This window comes from Pan paniscus, chromosome 12 (assembly GCF_029289425.2).
Source record: "Pan paniscus chromosome 12, NHGRI_mPanPan1-v2.0_pri, whole genome shotgun sequence".
Taxonomy (NCBI): Eukaryota; Metazoa; Chordata; class Mammalia; order Primates; family Hominidae; genus Pan; species Pan paniscus.
The window spans coordinates 64,545,105-64,564,312 of NC_073261.2; the positions used below are offsets into that span (position 1 = coordinate 64,545,105).

Here is a 19,208-nt window from a genome sequence, read left to right on the forward strand (position 1 = left end):
GGATTAAGCCTTAGTTTGTTACCCTCAGGAGATCACTTGAGGAAAAGAAAATGTTGGAAGAAGAGAGAAATCGGATCCTAACTAAACAGAAGCAAAGAATGAAAGAATTGCAGAAACTCCTGACAACCCGGGCTAAGGCTTATGACTCACATCAAAGTTTAGCTCAAATATCTAAATCCAGAGTAAAATGTCTCAGGTATCATGAAAAAATCTTGAATCTCCAGGCCACTGGTTTTCAAACTTTCTTTTTGTTTTAATCAGTAGATAGTAAAATATGAGCAGATTGAAAATAGCATTAGTGTTTTAGCTTATGGATTTAAATTGTCATCAGTTACTTGTGTTCAGCGCACACACACTCACCTCATGGTGAGAACCAACATATATACTCACCTTTATGGTGAGAAGCATGAAGCTATGTTGATGAATACAGACATTTTCTATTGTGGCCTTAGTTAATGGTTATAATCTTATACCAATATCTGATCTTGTTCTTTATATTATTTTTGATTGCAGTAAACAGATATATCAAAGAGCTTTGTTCTAAGGTTTGGATGAAATCTGATAGCACAAATTAACACGTTAAACATCGGTTATGTGATGTGTTCATTAGCACATATGTTAATGTTTAGTAGTAGGTGTTGCATTTTGTTAGTTTCAATATAAAAATATTCACGGAATCCTTAGAACCCCTTCACTAGAATTCTGCAGTACAAAGTTTGAAAACCAGTGTTCCAGATGTTGCGCATAAAAATGTTGATGTTTAAGTAGGAAACTATCTCCCTCAAAGCCAGGTAAGTAATATGATTTATTACTTTTTAATCTGATTTCTAAATATGCATATGTGCTTTTAATTACAATAAGTATTCTTTTATAATTTAGCCTTAATCCATTGATAAAGGGAGCTTAATTTGATGAATGTGAGCATAATGTTTCTTAGAAATAGATTACTTACCCTTAGGAAGTAAACTATTAATAGCTTTTTATTTTTTATTTATTTATTTATTGAGACAGAGTCTCGCCTGTCACCTAGGCTGGATCCCGAGTTCAAGCGATTCTCCTGCCTCAGCCTACAGAGTAGCTGGGATTACAGGTGCTCACCACCATGCCCAGCTAATTTTTGTATTTTTAATAGAGGTGAGGTTTTGCCATGTTGGCCAAGCTGGTCTCAAACTCCTGACCTCAGGTGATCTGCCTACCTCGGCCTCCCAAAGTGCTGGGATTACAGGCGTGAGCCACCGCGCCTGGACAATAGCTTTTTCATAACACCAACTTGTGTATAATTAAGCCTAATTATCATTTAAAAGTATAATTATTTTCCCCAATCCATTAATCTTATTTATCTTGGTAGCAATTATATCTTACATAGAGAAAATAGTGTAGTTTAATTTATTATAGGATCTTGCTCAAACAGTGAGAACACTTACAGTAAATTTATATATTTTGGTTCCTGTTTCTCTTTATGTTATATTCCCATGCTCTTTACTTCTCCTTTGACTTGCTCCCATTGAATTAACTTTGCCACTAACCTGTAGGAGATCTTATTTAGGGGGAAAAAATAACAGCAAAGGCTGGATGCCATGGCTCACATCTGTAATCCCAGCACCTCGGGAGTCCAAGGCAGGAAGATTGCTTGAGCCCAGGAGTTTGAGACCAGCCTGGTAAACATAATGAGACCCCCATCTCTACAAAAAATTTTAAAAAATTAGCCAGGTGTGGTGGCATGCCCCTGTAGTTCCACCTACTCGAGAGGCTAAGGTGGGAGGATCATTTGAGCCCAGGAAGTCAAAGCTGCAGTCAGCCATGATTGCACCACTGCACTCCAGCCTGGACAACAAAGTGAGAACCTGTCTCAAAAATAATAGGCCAGGCGCAATGGCTCATGCCTGTAATCCCAGCACTTTGAGAGGCCAAGACAGGCAGATCACCTGAGGTCAGGAGTTCAAGACCAGCCTGGCCAACATGGTGAAACCCTCCTCTCTACTAAAAATACAGAAAATTAGCCAGGCGTGGTGGTGCACACCTGTAATCTCAGCTATTCGGGAAGCTGAGGCACGAGAATTGCATGAACCCAGGAGGTAGAAGTTGCAGTGAGCTGAGATTGTGCCACTGCACCAGCCTGAGCAACAGAATGAGACTCCATCTCAAAACAAAAGTAAATAACAACAACAATAAAATAATAATAATAAATAAGAGCAAAGTCTTGTTTTCAGGAGAAATTCCTTACAGAGAAGATAGCTAATTTGTTCCAAAATTTTCTTGGTTTTATACACTTATAAATGAGACAAGAGGACTTTCATTCATCTTTTCAGGGCAGTTTGAAGTCCCTTAATATATTTATGCCTTGAGGATTTCAGAAATTAAAGTGTCCAGACTATTCCTAGAGCATAATATGTGTGATCTCAGAACCTAGGATTTTATTCTGCATTCCATGAGAATTAACCGGTATAGAAGAGGAATCGAGGTAAACTGTGAACTGTGCTCATAATTTCTGATTTGTCAGCTAAGCTAAATGTTATTTCTTTTTTTTCATTGACTTTGTACAAGTTGATAAGTTAAATGTTACATATGTAAGTTCTTATTTCTTAGATGATCTTTTAAAATTCCATTGCTTTTCTTTAATTTTAGAAAGAGCGAAAAGGAAAGGATGAGAGAATACCAACGAGAACTAGAAGAAAGAGAAGAAAAATTAAAAAAGAGGCCACTGCTATTTGAAAGAGTTGCTCAGGTTGTGTTTATTGGAATTTAAGAGCTATTGTCAGTTTTTTTTTTTTTTTTTACAGCTTTAGCTCCTAAATTTACAGTCCATTTTTCTTATGTGTTATATAACTGTCGAGATACATTATTGTTGTTTGTGTTGGCTTCATCATATCAGCCAATGAGTAATTTTGCTTAAATCCGAGCATTTAGCCAGGTGTGGTGGTGTGCACCTGTAGTCCCAGCTACTTGGGAGGCTGAGGTGGGCAGATTGCTTGAGCCCAAGAGTTTTGGTCCAACCTGTGCAACGTAGCAAGACCTCATCTCAAAAAAAAATCTGAACATTGAATCTTTTTGATGAAGCACATAAGTTTGATAAATAACATGCCAATCCAGTAGTTCGTAAAATAATTTTTTAAGCTGTTTTCTAATGGCTGGTCTTTTTTCAGTACAAACTTGGTTAGATATTAAGATGAGGCTTCATGATACCACTTGGAGGTCTTTGAAGAATTAAAAAAATGAAACAAAATGGCTAATTGAATCAGAGTTATTTCTGCTAGTTTTTTTTTTTAAGTGAGTCTGTAATTCAATCTTCTCTGCAATTACTAAAAGAACTTCCTTTCTATAGGAAAAACAAACTAGTCTTACGGACAGTGGACCCTGATTTTACTAAGTTTATGCCCGGTTTTACAACCTTCCCCTTAAGGGAAATTTGTCAATTTTAGGTCATCTTTTCCTTTGTCCCATAAGGGAGGCATCTGTATGGGTGACATGGCTTAACAATTGACAAAATCACTGGAGGTTACAGGTTCTAAATTGTGAATTTGAAGCTGTTATAATTGGACAATAGACAGTTGGAGAATTTACCTGTAACAGATGAGCGTAGTTACAGAACTGTACTTGCCAGTGACTCATTGAGGACAGTGGACATGTATTGTGGGTGAATCTGCACATTACAGTCTCTCAAAGTTACGTAATCTTTTTGCTCACTGATCTAGATATAATTTTATATAATGCCTTTCATTTTAAGGGATGGATTTTTTTAATATCTTTATTTCAACTTTAGGGGGAAAAATCATTTTAAGCTGTTCTACATTATAATCATAAAGTGATTGGCTTTTGGCTCAAAGACATTATCTCCAGCTCTGAACTGCAAGTTTTTTGTTTTTGCTCTTTACACTGCTTCTGGGTTTTTCTTATTTATTTATTTATTTTTTCAACTTTTATTTTAAATTCAAGGAGTATATGCGCAGGTTTGTTACAAAGGTATGCCAGGCGCCGTGGCTCACACCTGTAATCCCAGCCAGCATTTTGGGAGGCCGAAGCAGGTGGATCACCTAAGGTCAGTGGTTCGAGACCAGCCTGGCCAACATGGTGAAACCTCGTCTCTACTAAAAATACAAAAATTAGCCGGGCATGGTTTCGTGTGCCTGTAGTCCCAACTACTTGGGAGGCTGAGGCAGGAGAATTGCTTGAACTTGGGAGGCGGAGGTTGTAGTGAGCTAAGATTGCGTCATTGCACTCCAGCCTGAGCAACAAGACCAAAATTCTATCTCAAAAAAAAAAAAAAAAAAAAAGGGAAAAGGGTATATTGTGTGAGCTGGGGTTTGGGGTATGATTGAACTCATCACCCAGTTAATGAGCATAGTACCCAATAGGTAGGTTTTCAACCCTTGCCCTCCTCCCTCCACTCTCCCTCTTATATTCTCCAGTGTCTGTTGTTCCCATCTTTATTTCCATGTGTACCCAGTGTTTAGTTCCCGCTTGTAAGTGAGAACATATGATGTTTGGTTTTCCGTTTCTGCTTTAGTTTGCTTAGGATAATGGCTTCCAGCTGTATCCATATTGTTGCAAAGGACATGATTTCATTCTTTTTTATGGCTGTGTAGTATTCCATGGTATATGTGTAACATATTTTCTGTATCCAATCCACTGCTGATGGGCTGGGTTGTTACCATGTCTTTACTGTTGTGAATAGCACCAGCACTTGTTATTGTCTGTCTGATTTTTTTAGAAAAATATTTTTAGAGACAGGGTCTCACTCTGTTGCCCAGGCCAGTGCAGTAGTACAATCATAGCTCACTGGAAACTTGAACTCCTGGTCTCAGATGATCCCCAGTATGAGCATCCCAAGTAGCTGAGACAAAGGCCCACACCATCATGCCCGCTAATTTTATTTTTTGTAGAGACTGGGTCTCGCTGTATTGCCCAGGCTGGTCGTGAACTCCTGGCCTCAAGTGATCCTCCCACCTCCACCTCCCAAGTTGATGGGATTACAGGCATGAGCCACTGCACCTAGCTTTTGTCTGTCTTTTTGTTATAGCCTTCCTAGTGGGTACAAAGTGGTATTTTATTGTTCAGTAACATTCTTTCAACTGTTCTTTTATCTTTTTCATTACAGACTCTACCTACTAGCTTATTGATATGGTAGGTGAGGATTTAGCTGTTTTAACACGTCCTCTAGGAAGCACACTTACCCACCCTTTCAACGTCTTTCCATCCTTCCATTTCCCAGTCAGCTCTATCACAGTTAGATCAGAATTCATTGTTATAACTTAGTAAACAATGTTAGCAGCTGAGCCCTATGTTTCCTTTTTTTTTTTTTTTTTTTGAGACAGAGTCTCGCTCTGTCACCCAGGCTGGAGTACAGTGGCACAATCTCAGCTCACTGCAACCTCTGCCTCCTGGGTTCAAGCCATTCTCCTGCCTCAGCCTCCTAAGTAGCTGGGATTACAGGTGCGCGCCACCACGCCCAGCTAATTTTTTTGTATTTTTTAGTAGAGATGAGGTTTCACCATGTTGGTCAGGCTGGTCTCGAACTCCTGACCTGATGATCCGCCTGCATTGGCCTCCCAAAGTGCTGGGATTACAGGCGTGAGCCACCATGCCTGGCCCATCACATTTCCTTTAAAAAATTTTTTTCTTGTGTTAATAATTACTAATTTTGTTTGGTCCTCCCCCCACCTTCCCTCATTCCCCACCAATGTATGTATCATTATTATTCTTAGGCTTTTCTGTTAGCTCTCAAAAATCCCCCTCAAACAGTTAAACACATTAGTAATTCATCATTTCCTTTCCTCCCCTGGAGCCCACAAGTATCCTGCTCCACTTTGGAATGGTTTCTCTCTAGGCCAGCAGTCCTCAACCTTTTTGGCACTAGAGACTGGTTTTATGGAAGACCATTTTTCCACAGACCAGGGTTGCGTGGGGTGGGGTGGATGGATGGGGGAATGGATCATTTCAGGATGAAACTGTTCCACCTCACATCATCAGACATTAGATTCTCATAAGGAGCATGCAACCTAGATCCCTGGCATGAGCACTTCACGATAGGGGTCACCCTTCTATGAGAATCTAACGCTGTAGGAGGCAGGGCTCAGGCCATAATGCTCGCCCTCCCACTGCTCACTTCCTGCTGTGCAGCCTGGTTCCTAACAGGCCACAGACCCGTATCTAGTTCGTGGTAGGGACCCCTGCTCTAGGCCTCTGGCATAAACGACATCTTAGGACCTTTTTCACTGTTATACTGGGGAGTAGTTAGATATTAACCTGGATTTATCTACATTTCATGTATTTCTTTTAAAATCGCTGTTATTTTATTCTAGTTCTGGAAGATTTCCTCAAATTTATCTTCCAAATCTGCATTTTTTGCTTACCTAATGAAAAATGACATAATTTCCAGAATGCTTCCCATTTATTAAATATTCCTTTGGTATTTTTCATGGGTGCAGTACTTTTTTTTGTTGTTGTTGGTTTTTTTTGTTGTTGTTGTTGGTTTTTTTTTTTGCTTTTTTTTTTTTTTTTGAGACAGGGTCTTACTCTGTCCCAGGCTGGAGTGCAGTGGCATGATCTTGGCTCACTGCAACTTCAACCCCTTGGGCTCAGGCAATCTTCCCACCTCAGCCTCCCAAGTAGTTAGGACTACAGGCACAAGCTACCATGCCAGGCTAATTTTTGTATTTTTTGTAAAGACAGGGGTTTTACTGTGTTGTCCATGCTGGTCTTAAGCTCCTGGGCTCAAGAAATCCTCCTTTCTCGGCCTTCCAAAGTGTCGGGATTCCAAGTGTGTGCCACCACACCCAGCCTGTCTTTTATATCTCTGAGCATACTGGTGATATTGTCTCTGTTTCCTTCAAGTTCCTTTTTCTCTTTTTTAGCCTCTTGTCTATCATATTAGAAGCTTTCCTCAGATTATCTTTGGTTGTCTGTTTGCATTTAAGAGGGAGACTGCACAAAGCTATTTGGAAGCTGGTTTCTAATGTTTTTTGAGAGGTTGCTGAAAGACAAGCACTCCACTAAGCACTTTATATGCATTGTCTTAACTGACCTTTACACTGCTCCTGTGAGGTTCTTATTTCACAGATGAGGGACATCTTGAGGCTTAGATGATACAACCAGAAGAAGGGGAACCAGGATTCAAACCCAGATCTGACTGTCTTCATGTGATTCTTTTATCTATCGTATTGTTTTCCTGCCCCCTTCTCAACAAATGCTTTTTGAATATCAGAAAATCCCTTGAGACCCTTAAAGTCAGATAGAAACAAGACAGACAAATGTAGTCATTCAAGACACACAATTGCAGCAATTACAGATGTGTGTTGAGACAAAATTGTGAATATGATTGTTTTGGAGGTTGGGGGAATGGTCAGATTGATATGTTATTTTTTTCTGTTAACCTCAATTCCAGGGAGCAGGTACATAACCTGGGAATACTAATATTTGTGTTAGTGACATGCGAGGCTTCTTCCAACAGGTCTAGAAAAAAAAAAAGGAAAGTAAATAAATGCTAAATTAAAGGAATCATTATGGGTGATACTATAATACAAGAAAGAAAGTATGAAGTATTATTTGGGAAGACCAATATTGAACGCATATGCAGCAATGATTTATTATAGTGCTGTTTGTCTAAGAAATTTCTTTTTTTTTTTTTTTGAGAAGGCGTCTCACTCTGTCACCCAGGCTGGAGTGCAGTGGCTTGATCTCAGCTCACTGCAACCTCCACCTCCCGGGTTCAAGTGATTCTCCTGCCTTAGCCTCCTGAGTATCTGGGATTACAGGCGCATGCCACCATGCCTGGCTAATTTTTTTTGTATTTTTAGTCGAGACAAAGTTTCATCATGTTGGTCAGGCTGGTCTCGAACTCCTGACCTTGTGATCCGCCCACCTCAGCCTCTCAAAGTTCCGGGATTACAGGTGTGAACCACCACATCCAGCCAGAAATATCTTTATATTAGAAAAATTAGGCCAGTGACTCACCCTGTAATCCCAACACTTTGGGAAACTGAGGGGGGAGGATCATTTGAGGCCAAGAGTTTGAGACCAGTGTCTACTGTTCTCATTTTTTTTTTTTTGTTTTTTTTCAGACAGGGTCTTACTCTGTCACCCAGGCTGGAGTGCAGTGGCGTGATCTCGGCTCACTGCAACCTCTGCCTCCTGGGTTCAAGTGATTCTCCTGCCTCAGTCTCCTGAGTAGCTGGGATTACAGGTGCACACCACCATGCCCGGCTAATTTTTTTTATATTTTTAGTAGAGACGGGATTTCACCATGTTGGCCGGGCTGGTCCTGAACTCCTGACCTCAAGTGATCCACCTGCCTCGGCCTCCCAAAGTACTGGGATTACAGGAGTGAGCCACTGTGCCTGGCCTACTGTTCTCATCTTCATATCTGTGTGTACCCAGTTCCTCCCCATTCAGCTGGTCATTGAGAGACCTGTCAAATTTTCTTCCTAAATAATTTTTGGATCTGCCCTTCACCATCCTTGGTGGTGAAATGCCAGGTGAAACCTTTATTTCCTATCTGAGTCATAATAGTTTGATTGATTTTTCTGCCTTGCTCTTTGCAGAACCATTCATTATATCTTCGCCTTACCATTTCCATTCCCCTACTAAAATGTTAACCCTGGGTAGACAATTAATAAGCCTTTATAACAGGGGCAATCATCCATTCTCACCAATTCCATTTATTCTCATTTTCAATGAATGATATCAAGGGGTCTTCTCATTAACTTCTCAAAAAGTATAAACAGAGTTACCATGGCAGTGAATCACCATTGCCTTTTTTTTTTAGTACATTTTTTGCTGCAGTCTATTTTGCTGGAACTATTGCTGCTAATTAACAGCTGGTTTTTAATAAATTTGCTTGCAGCTATTTGCTTTGCCCATTTATAGGAGTTAATTGTGGTCTCGCTGCTGCTGAGTGATTCCCTAACACAATATGCCTGTGATTCTTTACAGAATAAACTATGTTGTCCTGTTTCTTGGAAATCACAGGATTAATTAACTGAGAAGATGTTAAATTGAATTTTAAACCAAAGTCAGATGAAGGTTTACTGGCACAAATTTTGACTAATGTCTTTTTAATGTCTTATATATTTAATTTGCTGAAGTCAGAATATACTGTTGGTAATGCATTCAGAGGTAGGTTTGGGGTTTCTTTATTCTTCTCTGCAGTCTTTAGGGTATAGTTCTTATTTCTCATTTTGCCCTTCCTTTCAGCTCCCCAAGACTTGTCTTTTGATATTCACAGACTCTGGATGGGTTTTTACTTACTTTTCTAAAAAATATTATTGTTATTCACAGTGAGTGCATTTTAGCAGCAGTGCTTCTTTTTCAGTTTTCCAGAGTATCAGGAAATGCCCTGGTGATAGTTTTATCTATTGTAATCAGTCCTTGCTATTTCAGGTTCTCCTGTGTAACACTAGACTCCATGGCCCCTCATTATACTAGATTTGGCAAATATCTGACAACTACGTTGTTCAAGTCAGGCTTTAGGTCACCTTCAAACTCTTGACGACCACTACCACTTAGAGAAAGTAGCATGATGTAATATAAAAGACCTAGGAAATGGTCAAGAGACTTGGGTCTACCACTCACTAGCCTTGTGACCTTAGTCAATTTCACCTTTGAGGCGGGGGCCGGGGGAGACTTGGTTTCTTTATTAAATATGGGGGTTAGACTGGGTACTCCTCCACACCCTTCCCAGTATGAATGCCATTGGTACATTGGAACTGGGCCATTCCTAGTATTAGGAATGCTTGCTTTACTTGGAGGTCTTAGCTTTAGTTGGAGGTCCAGAGGGCAATTCTTGGCCCTCTAACAGTTCAGATCCACTCATGAGAGCTAAAATGGGCTAAAGTGGAGGCACTAGTGTGAACCCAGTCACTATGTGGCTCCATAAAGCCTGCCATCTCTGGAACTGTGATGAGAGGGTCATCACAATTCCAACAGATCTTAAAGCCGGGAAGTGACATTCTACAGATTTGAACCCAGTTCTAAATTCATATTCTTTTTGTTATATCCCTTGCTTCCTCCACAGAGTAAAGATTACAACACTGGTGCTTTTATCATCTTTAATGGATTGGGGATATGGCTTATAAAGAGTAAAAATTACAGTAGATACATAAAATAAAAGAAATTGGCTGGGTGCCATGGCTCATGCCTGTAATCCCAGCACTTTGGGAGGCCAAGGCCGGTGGATCACTTAAACCCAGGAATTCAAGGCCATCCTGGACAACATAGTGACACCCCGTCCTACAAAAAATACAAAAATTAGCTGGGCATGGTGGCACGCGCCCATGGTCCCAGCTACTCCGGAGGCTGAGGTGGGAGGATCACTTGAGCCCAGCAGGTTGAGGCTGCAGTGAGTTGTGTTTGCACCACTGCACTCCAGCCTGGGTGACAGAGCAAGACCCTTTTTCAAAAAAAAAAGAAAAAAGAATCCTCTGACAACAATTATTGCATGAAATCTTTTTTTTTTTCAGATATCTTTATACAGTCATAAAAGTATGTAAAACCTAGGTACAATATAAAAAATAATTATAGATCAATCTAATGTGGCCACCAACCATGTTAACAAATAGACCATTGCCAGCACCCCAAAAACCCTATGTGCCTTTGCAGATCACAGCCCTCTACCTCTCCCCAAGAGGTAACCACCATTCTAACTTTCAGGATAAGTACTTCCTTGTTTTTCTTTGCAATTTTACAGTGTGTGTACCTATCCTCAAACAATATAGTTGTTTTGCCCATTTCTGAACTTTATATAGATCATACAATATGTACTTGTCAGTGCTTTGCTTCTTTTGCTCAGTATTATATTTGTGAGATCCATCCATGTTGTGGCATGTAACTGTAGTTCATTCATTTTCCTTGCTTTGTTTCACTCCATTATAGGAATAGACGACAATTTATTTATCCATTCTGCTACTAATAGATATTTGGGTGATTTCCCATTTGGGGTTATTGAAGGACAGTACTATCCTGAACATACTTGAACATGTCCTCCCTTGGGACACATATGTGGGAACTTCTCTGGTTATATTCCTAGGAGTGTAATTGTTGGTCATAGGGTGTGCAGATTTTCAAACAACTGTGACTGCTGAACTTAATTATCACCAGTACTTTTAATCCATATTTTTTTTTTTTTTTTTTTTTTTTTTTGAGACAGAGTCTTGCTCTGTCACCCAGGCTGGAGTACAGTGGCGCCATCTCGGCTCACTGCAAGCTCCGCCTCCCAGGTTCACGCCATTCTCCTGCCTCAGCCTCCCGAGTAGCTGGGACTACAGGCGGCCACCACCACGCCCGGCTAATTTTTTGTATTTTTAGTAGAGACGGGGTTTCACCGTGTTAGCCAGGATGGTCTTGATCTCCTGATCTCGTGATCCACCCATCTCGGCCTCCCAAAGCGCTGGGATTACAGGCGTGAGCCACCGCGCCCGGCCTAATCCATATATTTTTGATGAAAATTTAAAGTCTTCTGTTCTCGTCTAAAAAGGTTTGTCTTTCCTATAGAAAAATGCAAGAATGGCAGCAGAAAAGCATTATTCTAATACCCTAAAAGCACTAGGAATATCTGATGAGTTTGTTTCAAAGAAAGGCCAAAGTGGAAAAGTACTTGAGTACTTCAACAATCAAGAGACGAAAAGTGTCACTGAAGACAAAGAAAGGTAACATATATAAGATGTCTGAATGGCTTACCTTTGAAAAAATTATTACCTGCAGAAAAGCACAATTTTATACTACGTATATTTTTTGTTCTATATTGTTTTAAAAAGATCTTTTACCCAATAGTAAAAGACATATGAACTGTTGTAAAACACTGATATTTTAACATGTTTGACACATTAACGTTCACATGAAGTATTTTATTTTTAAAGCAGAATAACAGATTTCTTAAAGACATAAGTAACAAAAATAATAGCATGCTTTCAAATGAAGTTTAAAGAACCAGTCACTCAAATTTTGAAATAAATTAGTTTTCAGGATTATTAAATTTCTCAATGGGCACTTTTATAGTGTTTTCTTTCTTTTTTTTGAGTTGTCTTGGTAACAAATTGGAATTCATACACTTGAGGAAGACTGGCTACACGGTGGCATACTTGCAGAGGGTTTGTTTACCTTTAAACCAACTCATTTTTCCTTTGAAAGATTGATAAATTTCTTCCCCTAGCTGTAATGAAGAAGAAAAAATAGAAGAAAGACAGAATGGGGAAGAAAATTATTTTATTGATACCAACAGCCAGGATTCTTACAAGGAAAAAGATGAAGCCAATGAGGAAAGTGAAGAAGAGAAATCTGTTGAAGAATCACACTGAATCATCAAGGTCTCCTCTCTATGCCCTTGCTGTTGTTTGCAGCGTCAGGGTGTCAGCAGCCGCATTTGTGTTTAGAACATCTGTGGGGACGCCTCTGATATGTGCAGGGCTGTTGATCAAAGTCATCTGTAGCCTGAAAAGCCTGAATCCAGCTGATTGGTCATTTGATCAGTTAGAGTAAGGCTTTGCCTATTCAGTTTTAAAAATCATTGTGTATTATCTGTTTGCAACTATGATTTTGTATTTTTAAAAAGTGAGAACCACAGCTGTCACAAACTGATTAGTTATAAAAATATACATTATTTCATTAATTTTACTGGAAAAAATGGCTTAGTGTTGAAAGGAGAGAGAAGTATTGGTCTTTGGTGATTTACTTTTTAAAAATTTTGGAAAGTGTGAATCAATAACTATTTTTAATTATACTATTTGCCCATTCTTTTTCTCTGCAGTGCATTTCACAGAATAAATCCTCTAACTTGTTTTGCTGCTCTGAGCCATTTTTAAAAGTCTAGAAAAAAGGCCGGGTATGGTGGCTCATGCCTGTAATCCCAGCACTTTGGGAGGCCGAGGCGGGTGGATCACGAGGTCAGGAGATCGAGACAATCCTGGCTAACACGATGAAACCCCGTCTCTACTAAAAATACAAAAAATTAGCCAGGCGTGGTGGTGGGCGCCTGTAGTCCCAGCTACTTGGGAGGCAGAGGCAGGAGAATGGCATGAACCCAGGAGGCAGAGCTTGCAGTGAGCCGAGATCGCGCCACTGCACTCCAGCCTGGGCAACAGAGCGAGACTCCGTCTCCAAAAAAAAAAAAAAGTATAGAAAAAAATGAATACTTGCAAATTTACATTTATTTTTGCACTGAGAGTTTACTGTTAAATTGTCTACACCATCATCCCTTTTTCTTTTTATCCTTAGTTCCAGTCCAAATTATTTTTGATATGTAAATTATTAGGAAAGTTTTTATACTAGTTTTTTTAACCCTATGTATTATTACAGATGGAAGTAATTATGGCATGTGTGAGTTATAATCTAAATTAGGGGCAAGTATCCCGTTTTTTATATGATGAAATTGTGCATAATAACTTGGCTAGGGCAAGTCTCCAAAGTAATTCAGATTTAATTCTTCACTGCTAGACCCAGTTGTGTTCAACTTTTTACATATTATTGCCAACACACTTTATCTCTCTGTGTACAGTGTTAATCTGATTTTATAAATCTATATTTTTTTCTTTAAGCAAATTTTTGTTTTAAAATTCGAAGCCAATCATAAAGATAATATAGCATAAGACATTTTCTTTTCTAAAAACAATCAGCATCATTTTAAAAGGATGAACTAATACAGGTGTATGTAATAGCAGTGTTTCCAAACTGGCAATTTATGCTTTACATTTAAAAATAAGGTCATTTTTCTCCATCAGGGGCAAATGTTTACTTGTAATTTTCTTCCTACAGTTCGTGTTAAATTACTTTTTACTATTATTATATTGTAAACTCCTTGGGATTTGGCACCATTTAAAAATTCATCTTTGTATTCCCTTAATATTTGGAACAGTATTGTACATATGGTAGGTACTTAATAAAGGTTTGAATGAGTGTGTAGATGAATATGGTTTTTATATACTTACAGCTACTTCAGAATGAGTACACATGGGATTAAAAACATTTCCCTCCTAGCTCACTGGGAGCCTGTGAAACACAATCTACAAATTGTAATAGTACTTAAAACATTACTTGCTTTCAAGGATTCACTCCACAGCCTGTCCCTTTTCAATTTCATGAGGAGAGTGTGGGCTTTGGTCATGAAACACTTGGCTTCAGGACCAATCTTGTTTTCTTACCTTTAAAAAAAATGGGAATATTACCTATCTTGAGTGGCTGTAGGAAGGACTGGATGAAATCATATATGGAAAGGTCTTTGCAAACTGTGATATTCAAATGATGGTGTCAGAAGACAGAATATTCCTGAGGAAACTATTAACTTAAAATACTTGTACTTAAATGAGATACACTGTGATTTAAATATTATTTGGTTAGAAATAACTTTTGAAGCACTTTGTTAGACATGATCTGGTTAACACAGAACCAAAGTTAAAAAAAGAGAGAGAGAGAGACACTGACAGTTTCAAATCATTCTATGCATATCACTGTTCACTTTGGGAGGCCGAGATGGGTGGATCATGAGGTCAGGAGATCGAGACCATCCTGGCTAACACGGTGAAACCCCGTCTCTACTAAAAATACAAAAAAAAAAAAACATTAGCCAGGTGTGGTGGTGGGTGCCTGTAGTCCCAGCTACTCGGGAGGCTGAGGCAGGAGAATGGCGTGAACCTGGGAGGCAGAGCTTGCAGTGAGCCGAGATGGCACCACTGCACTCTAGCCTGGGCGACAGAGTGAGACTCCATCTCAAAACAAACAAACAAACAAACAAAAAAAAACATCAAATTGACAGCTGAAAGATTACTTTAGCAGGTCACATTACACAGTGATGGTCAGAAGTCAATTGGTTAAATCAAACATGTTTTCAGGTGTTAGGTAACTGAACATTTTTTACCTTTGTATCATCTGAATTGGCTCCAGAATTCTTTTTACTTATGGGATTTTCCTTTATACAAGAGTAACCTAACATCAAGAAAAAGGTTATGCTCTTTTTTTCTTTCGTAATATTACTGGGTACCCTATTACTTCATACTTATTTCCGCAGAAAAAATGGCCTGGGGACTTATTGGAGGATTAAGTTATTTTACACATACACAAACACACACGTGTATATGTATCTATAAATATGATGGAAGTCTGGATGCGGTGGCTCATGCCTGTAATCTCAGCACTTTCGGAGGCAGAGGAAGGCGGCTCACTTGAGGTCCGGAGTTCAAGATCAGCCTGGGCAACATGGTGAAACCCTGTCTCTACAAAAAATACAAAAGTTAGCCAGGCGGGGTGTCATGCACCAAGTAGTCCCAGATACTCAGGAAGCTAAGGTGGGAGGATTGGTTGAGCCCAGGTGGTTGAGGCTGCAGTGAGCCCTGATCACACCACTCCAACCTAGGTAACAAAGTGAGACCCTGACTCAAAAATAATATATATATATGATGGAAAATTTAGCAATTTTTTTTTTTTTTTTGAGACGGAGTCTTGCTCTGTCGCCCAGTCTGGAGTGCAGTGGTGCGATCTTGGCTCACTGCAACCCCTGCCACCCAGGTTCAAGTGATTCTCCTGCCTCCACCTCCCGAGTAGCTGGGATTACAGGTGCCTGCCACCACGCCTGGCTAATTTTTGTAGTTTTAGTAGAGATGGGATTTCACCATCTTGGCCAGGCTGGTCTTGAACTCCTGACCTCGTCATCCATCTGCCTCGGCCTCCCAAAGTGCTGGGATTACAGGCATGAGCCACCGCAATTATTCTTTTACTCTGTTGAGTTAGTCTACATAATAAAACAAATAAGCATGCCTTTAAGGATATCTGGTATTTTTCTCTTAAACAGTATTTCTCAAGTTAATTCTAGTCACTTGAGAATAGCAAAGATTTCAACATTTGGACCTAGGCAATACAAAATCATTAACTTCAGGCCGGGTGCAGCGGCTCATGCCTGTAATCCCAGCACTTTGGGAGGCTGAGGCAGGCGGATCACCTGAGGTCAGGAGTTTGAGACCAGCCTGGCAAACATGGTGAAACCCCGTCTCTACTTAAAATACAAAAAGAGTTAGCCAAGTGTGGTAGCATATGCCTATAATCCCAGCCATTTGGGAGGCTGAGGCAGGAGAATTGCTTGAACCTGGGAGGCGGAGGTTGCAGTGAGCCGAGATTGTGCCACTGCACTCCAGCCTAGGCAATAAGAGTGAAAACCCCGTTTCAAAAAAAAATAAAAAATAACTTTATAAAAATTACCTCATTGCTTCAAAGAAAAATGTATGCCCTTCTCAACTATCACATATGTGTATATGTGTGTTTTAGTGGTTGTTTAGAAGGGAGCAAGTTATTGTGAAATGAAGTTTTTGTCAATTTGACAATATTTAGACTATAATATTATGGTGTCAAAGTTATTACTTTGTCCTAAATTCTTTAGGTAGTCTCATTTCTTGTCACTTATATGTAGTCCTGATGTGGCTGTGGTTTACTAACTTACCTGTATTGTTAGAAGAGTTATAGGAATAACTTTTTAAAATTTTAAATTTAAATTTAAATTTAATTTAGAGACAGTGTCTCGCTATGTTGCCCATGCTGGTCTCAAACTCCTGGACTCAAGTGATCCTCCTGCCTTGGCTTCTCAAAGTGTTAGGATTACAGGCGTGATCCACTGTGCCTGGCCAGGAATAACCTTTATAGTATAGCAACTTTGTTTGTTTTTAAGGGAGGAAGTAATAATCAGGGTCACAGATTCCAACATTCTGCCAGGCACAGTGGCTGACACTTGTAATCCCAGCACTTTGGGAGGCTGAGGCAGGCGGATTACTTGAGGTCAGGAGTTTGAGACCAGCCTGACCAACATGGTAAAACCCTGTCTCTACAAAAATACAAAAATTAGCCGGGTATGGTGGTGGGCACCTGTAATCCCAGCTACCCAGGAGGCTGAGGCAGGAGAATCGCTTGAACCTGAGAGGCAGAGGTTCCAGTGAGCTGAGATCATGCCACGGCACTCCAGCCCAGGCAACAGAGCAAGACTCTGTCTAAAAAAATAATAATAATAAATAAAATAAAATAAAATCCAATATTCTGACCAGATTTCTGACAGATGCAGTGGCCTACACCTGTAATCTCAGCACTTTGGAAGGCTGAGGTGGGAAAATCACTTGAGTCCAGGAGTTCAAGACCAGCCTGGGCAACAGCGTGAGATCCTGTCTCAAAACAAAAAGAAAAAGAGATATTCAGATTCTATTTTACAACTAATATAGACTGAATAAATGAAAAATAAAACTATGGCTTGTAAAATTTTCTAGTTAAGAAATCAGATATACTAATATTTAGATATCTACTTACTCTAATTATTTTTTCATTTTTGTAACAACTAAGACTGTGGTCTTTGGCAAATTATAAATGTCAATAAGAGAAGGAGATAAAAAATTGAGAAGGAAAAAAATTGGTATATAACTATCAAAAGTCAAGGCATAGCTGGGCGCAGTGGCTCACGCCTGTAATCCCAGCACTTTGGGAGGCCGAGGCAGGCGGATCACAAGGTCAGGAGTTTGAGACCAGCCTGGCCAATATGGTGAAACCCCATCTCTACTAAAAGTACAAAAATCAGCCAGGCATGGTGGCAGGCGCCTGTCGTCCCAGCTACTCTGTAGGCTGAGGCAGGAGAATCGCTTGAACCCGGGAGGCCGAGGTTGCAGTGAGCCGAGATTGTGCCACTGCACTGCAGCCTGGGCAACAGAGCAAGACTTTGTCTAAGAAAAAAAAAAAAAGAAAAAAAAAGTCAAGGCATAAAATGTATGCTTATATCTAACTCTGAAAAGATATACCAGAAAATATAAATGTTAATAGAGTCTGCCTCTAAGAGCCTGGGAGTAGGTGATGGAAGAGAGACTTCATTTTTTTTGTTTCTTCCTTTTCAACACTTATATATGTTAAAGAAAAATATAAATGAGGCTTTAGCTTTGTAGGAAGGTATTTTGTAGTTATATTTTCTAGATGTGCCCATCACCTAATGTCAAGAATTATCAACTCACAATTAAGTTTATTTCTTCTATATTCCCACTCTCTAGCCCCTAGTTGTTTCGAAGCAAATCACAGACATATTTCATGTATAAATATTTCAGTATAGATCTTTAAATGATAAAAACTTTCCCTTGTTACACAGCTCTAATACCATCATCACACATACAAAAAGGATAATACAAAAAAGAATAACCCCTTAATACCAGTTATCTAGCAGCGTTCACATTTATCCTACTGTCTCTTAGCCGATGTTCTTCGGTGTCTTCTTTAATGCCAGCAACAAATACCTTTTTCACAGTTAGGTGGGCACCTGGTCTTTGAGAACCTTCTCTTGAGACAGCCCTCTTTGGTTCCACAGCTCTCCCATCCACCTTGTGTGCCCTTGCATTCGTGGCTGCATCCACCTCCTCCACAGTGGCATAGGTGACAAACCCAAAGCCCCTGGAGCTCTTGGTGTTGGGATCTCTCATGACCACACAGCTTGTGAGCATTCCCCATTGCTCAGAATGGCTCCTCAGCCTCTCATCAGTCGTTTCAAACCTCGGCCCTCCAGTGAAGAGCTGCCACAGCTGCTTGGCTCTTTAGGAGACTGACTTAGACATGACGGCAGTGGGAAGAGAGATTTTAATGATGCTTCCTGGTGGCGGCCACGGACAGAAGGTGGGTGTCTATTAAATGCAGCAGAACACAATTCCTAATTTAAGAGTTATACCCAACCCATCATTAAATATACTGTATAAAGTAGCATTTCTGAATTTCCACCAGCTACATGTGTCTGTGATGTACAGTGAGGTCCATCATTTACTTCTCTTAGAAGAATGCTTTTTCCAAGACAAAAAATATCCTCTATGAGGAAAAAATGCAAAATAAGACATTGACATTGTATAATAGAAAAAAAATCATAAAGGAGCCTTTCTCAAGCAAATAACGATATTCATTCATCTTGAATGCTAATAAAAAGAAGATGGTATACTTCATTATGAAAATAAGTTATCTTGTTGCACTATAATAATGCTCAGATGGATGAAAAAAACCCCACAGCATCCTTTTGCTAACCCTAAAAGTTATGTTCCTAAAAACCATGCCAAGAGTGTGTGGTTGAGGAACTGCAACACTTCATGGGAAACAAAAACAAGAATCAAAATAGGACAGGAGGAAGCCTGACAAAGTCAGTGCAGTTAAAAAAAATGTTCACTAATATAGAACAGTCCACTGAAGATAATGTCAATGACATTAATGTACAATTAATTGTTTTTTGTTATTCCTTG

At 39.6% G+C, this 19,208-nt stretch overlaps 1 protein-coding gene across 2 annotated transcripts in view; it reads left to right on the plus strand.

Moving 5' to 3' along the window:
- The window catches only part of FAM161A (FAM161 centrosomal protein A), a 29,431-nt gene extending 15,544 nt beyond the window's left edge, over positions 1-13,887 (plus strand). The window contains exons 4-7 of one of the 2 annotated variants that reach the window (XM_003830874.5): positions 29-196; positions 2,626-2,725; positions 11,485-11,639; positions 12,143-13,887. In XM_003830874.5, the coding sequence (XP_003830922.3) occupies positions 29-196; positions 2,626-2,725; positions 11,485-11,639; positions 12,143-12,287 (568 nt within the window). In that variant the 3' untranslated portion in view covers positions 12,288-13,887. The remainder of the gene's footprint in view (positions 1-28; positions 197-2,625; positions 2,726-11,484; positions 11,640-12,142) is intronic. The other variant, XM_003830873.5, reaches the window with a different exon arrangement.
- Positions 13,888-19,208: the final 5,321 nt, after the last annotated feature.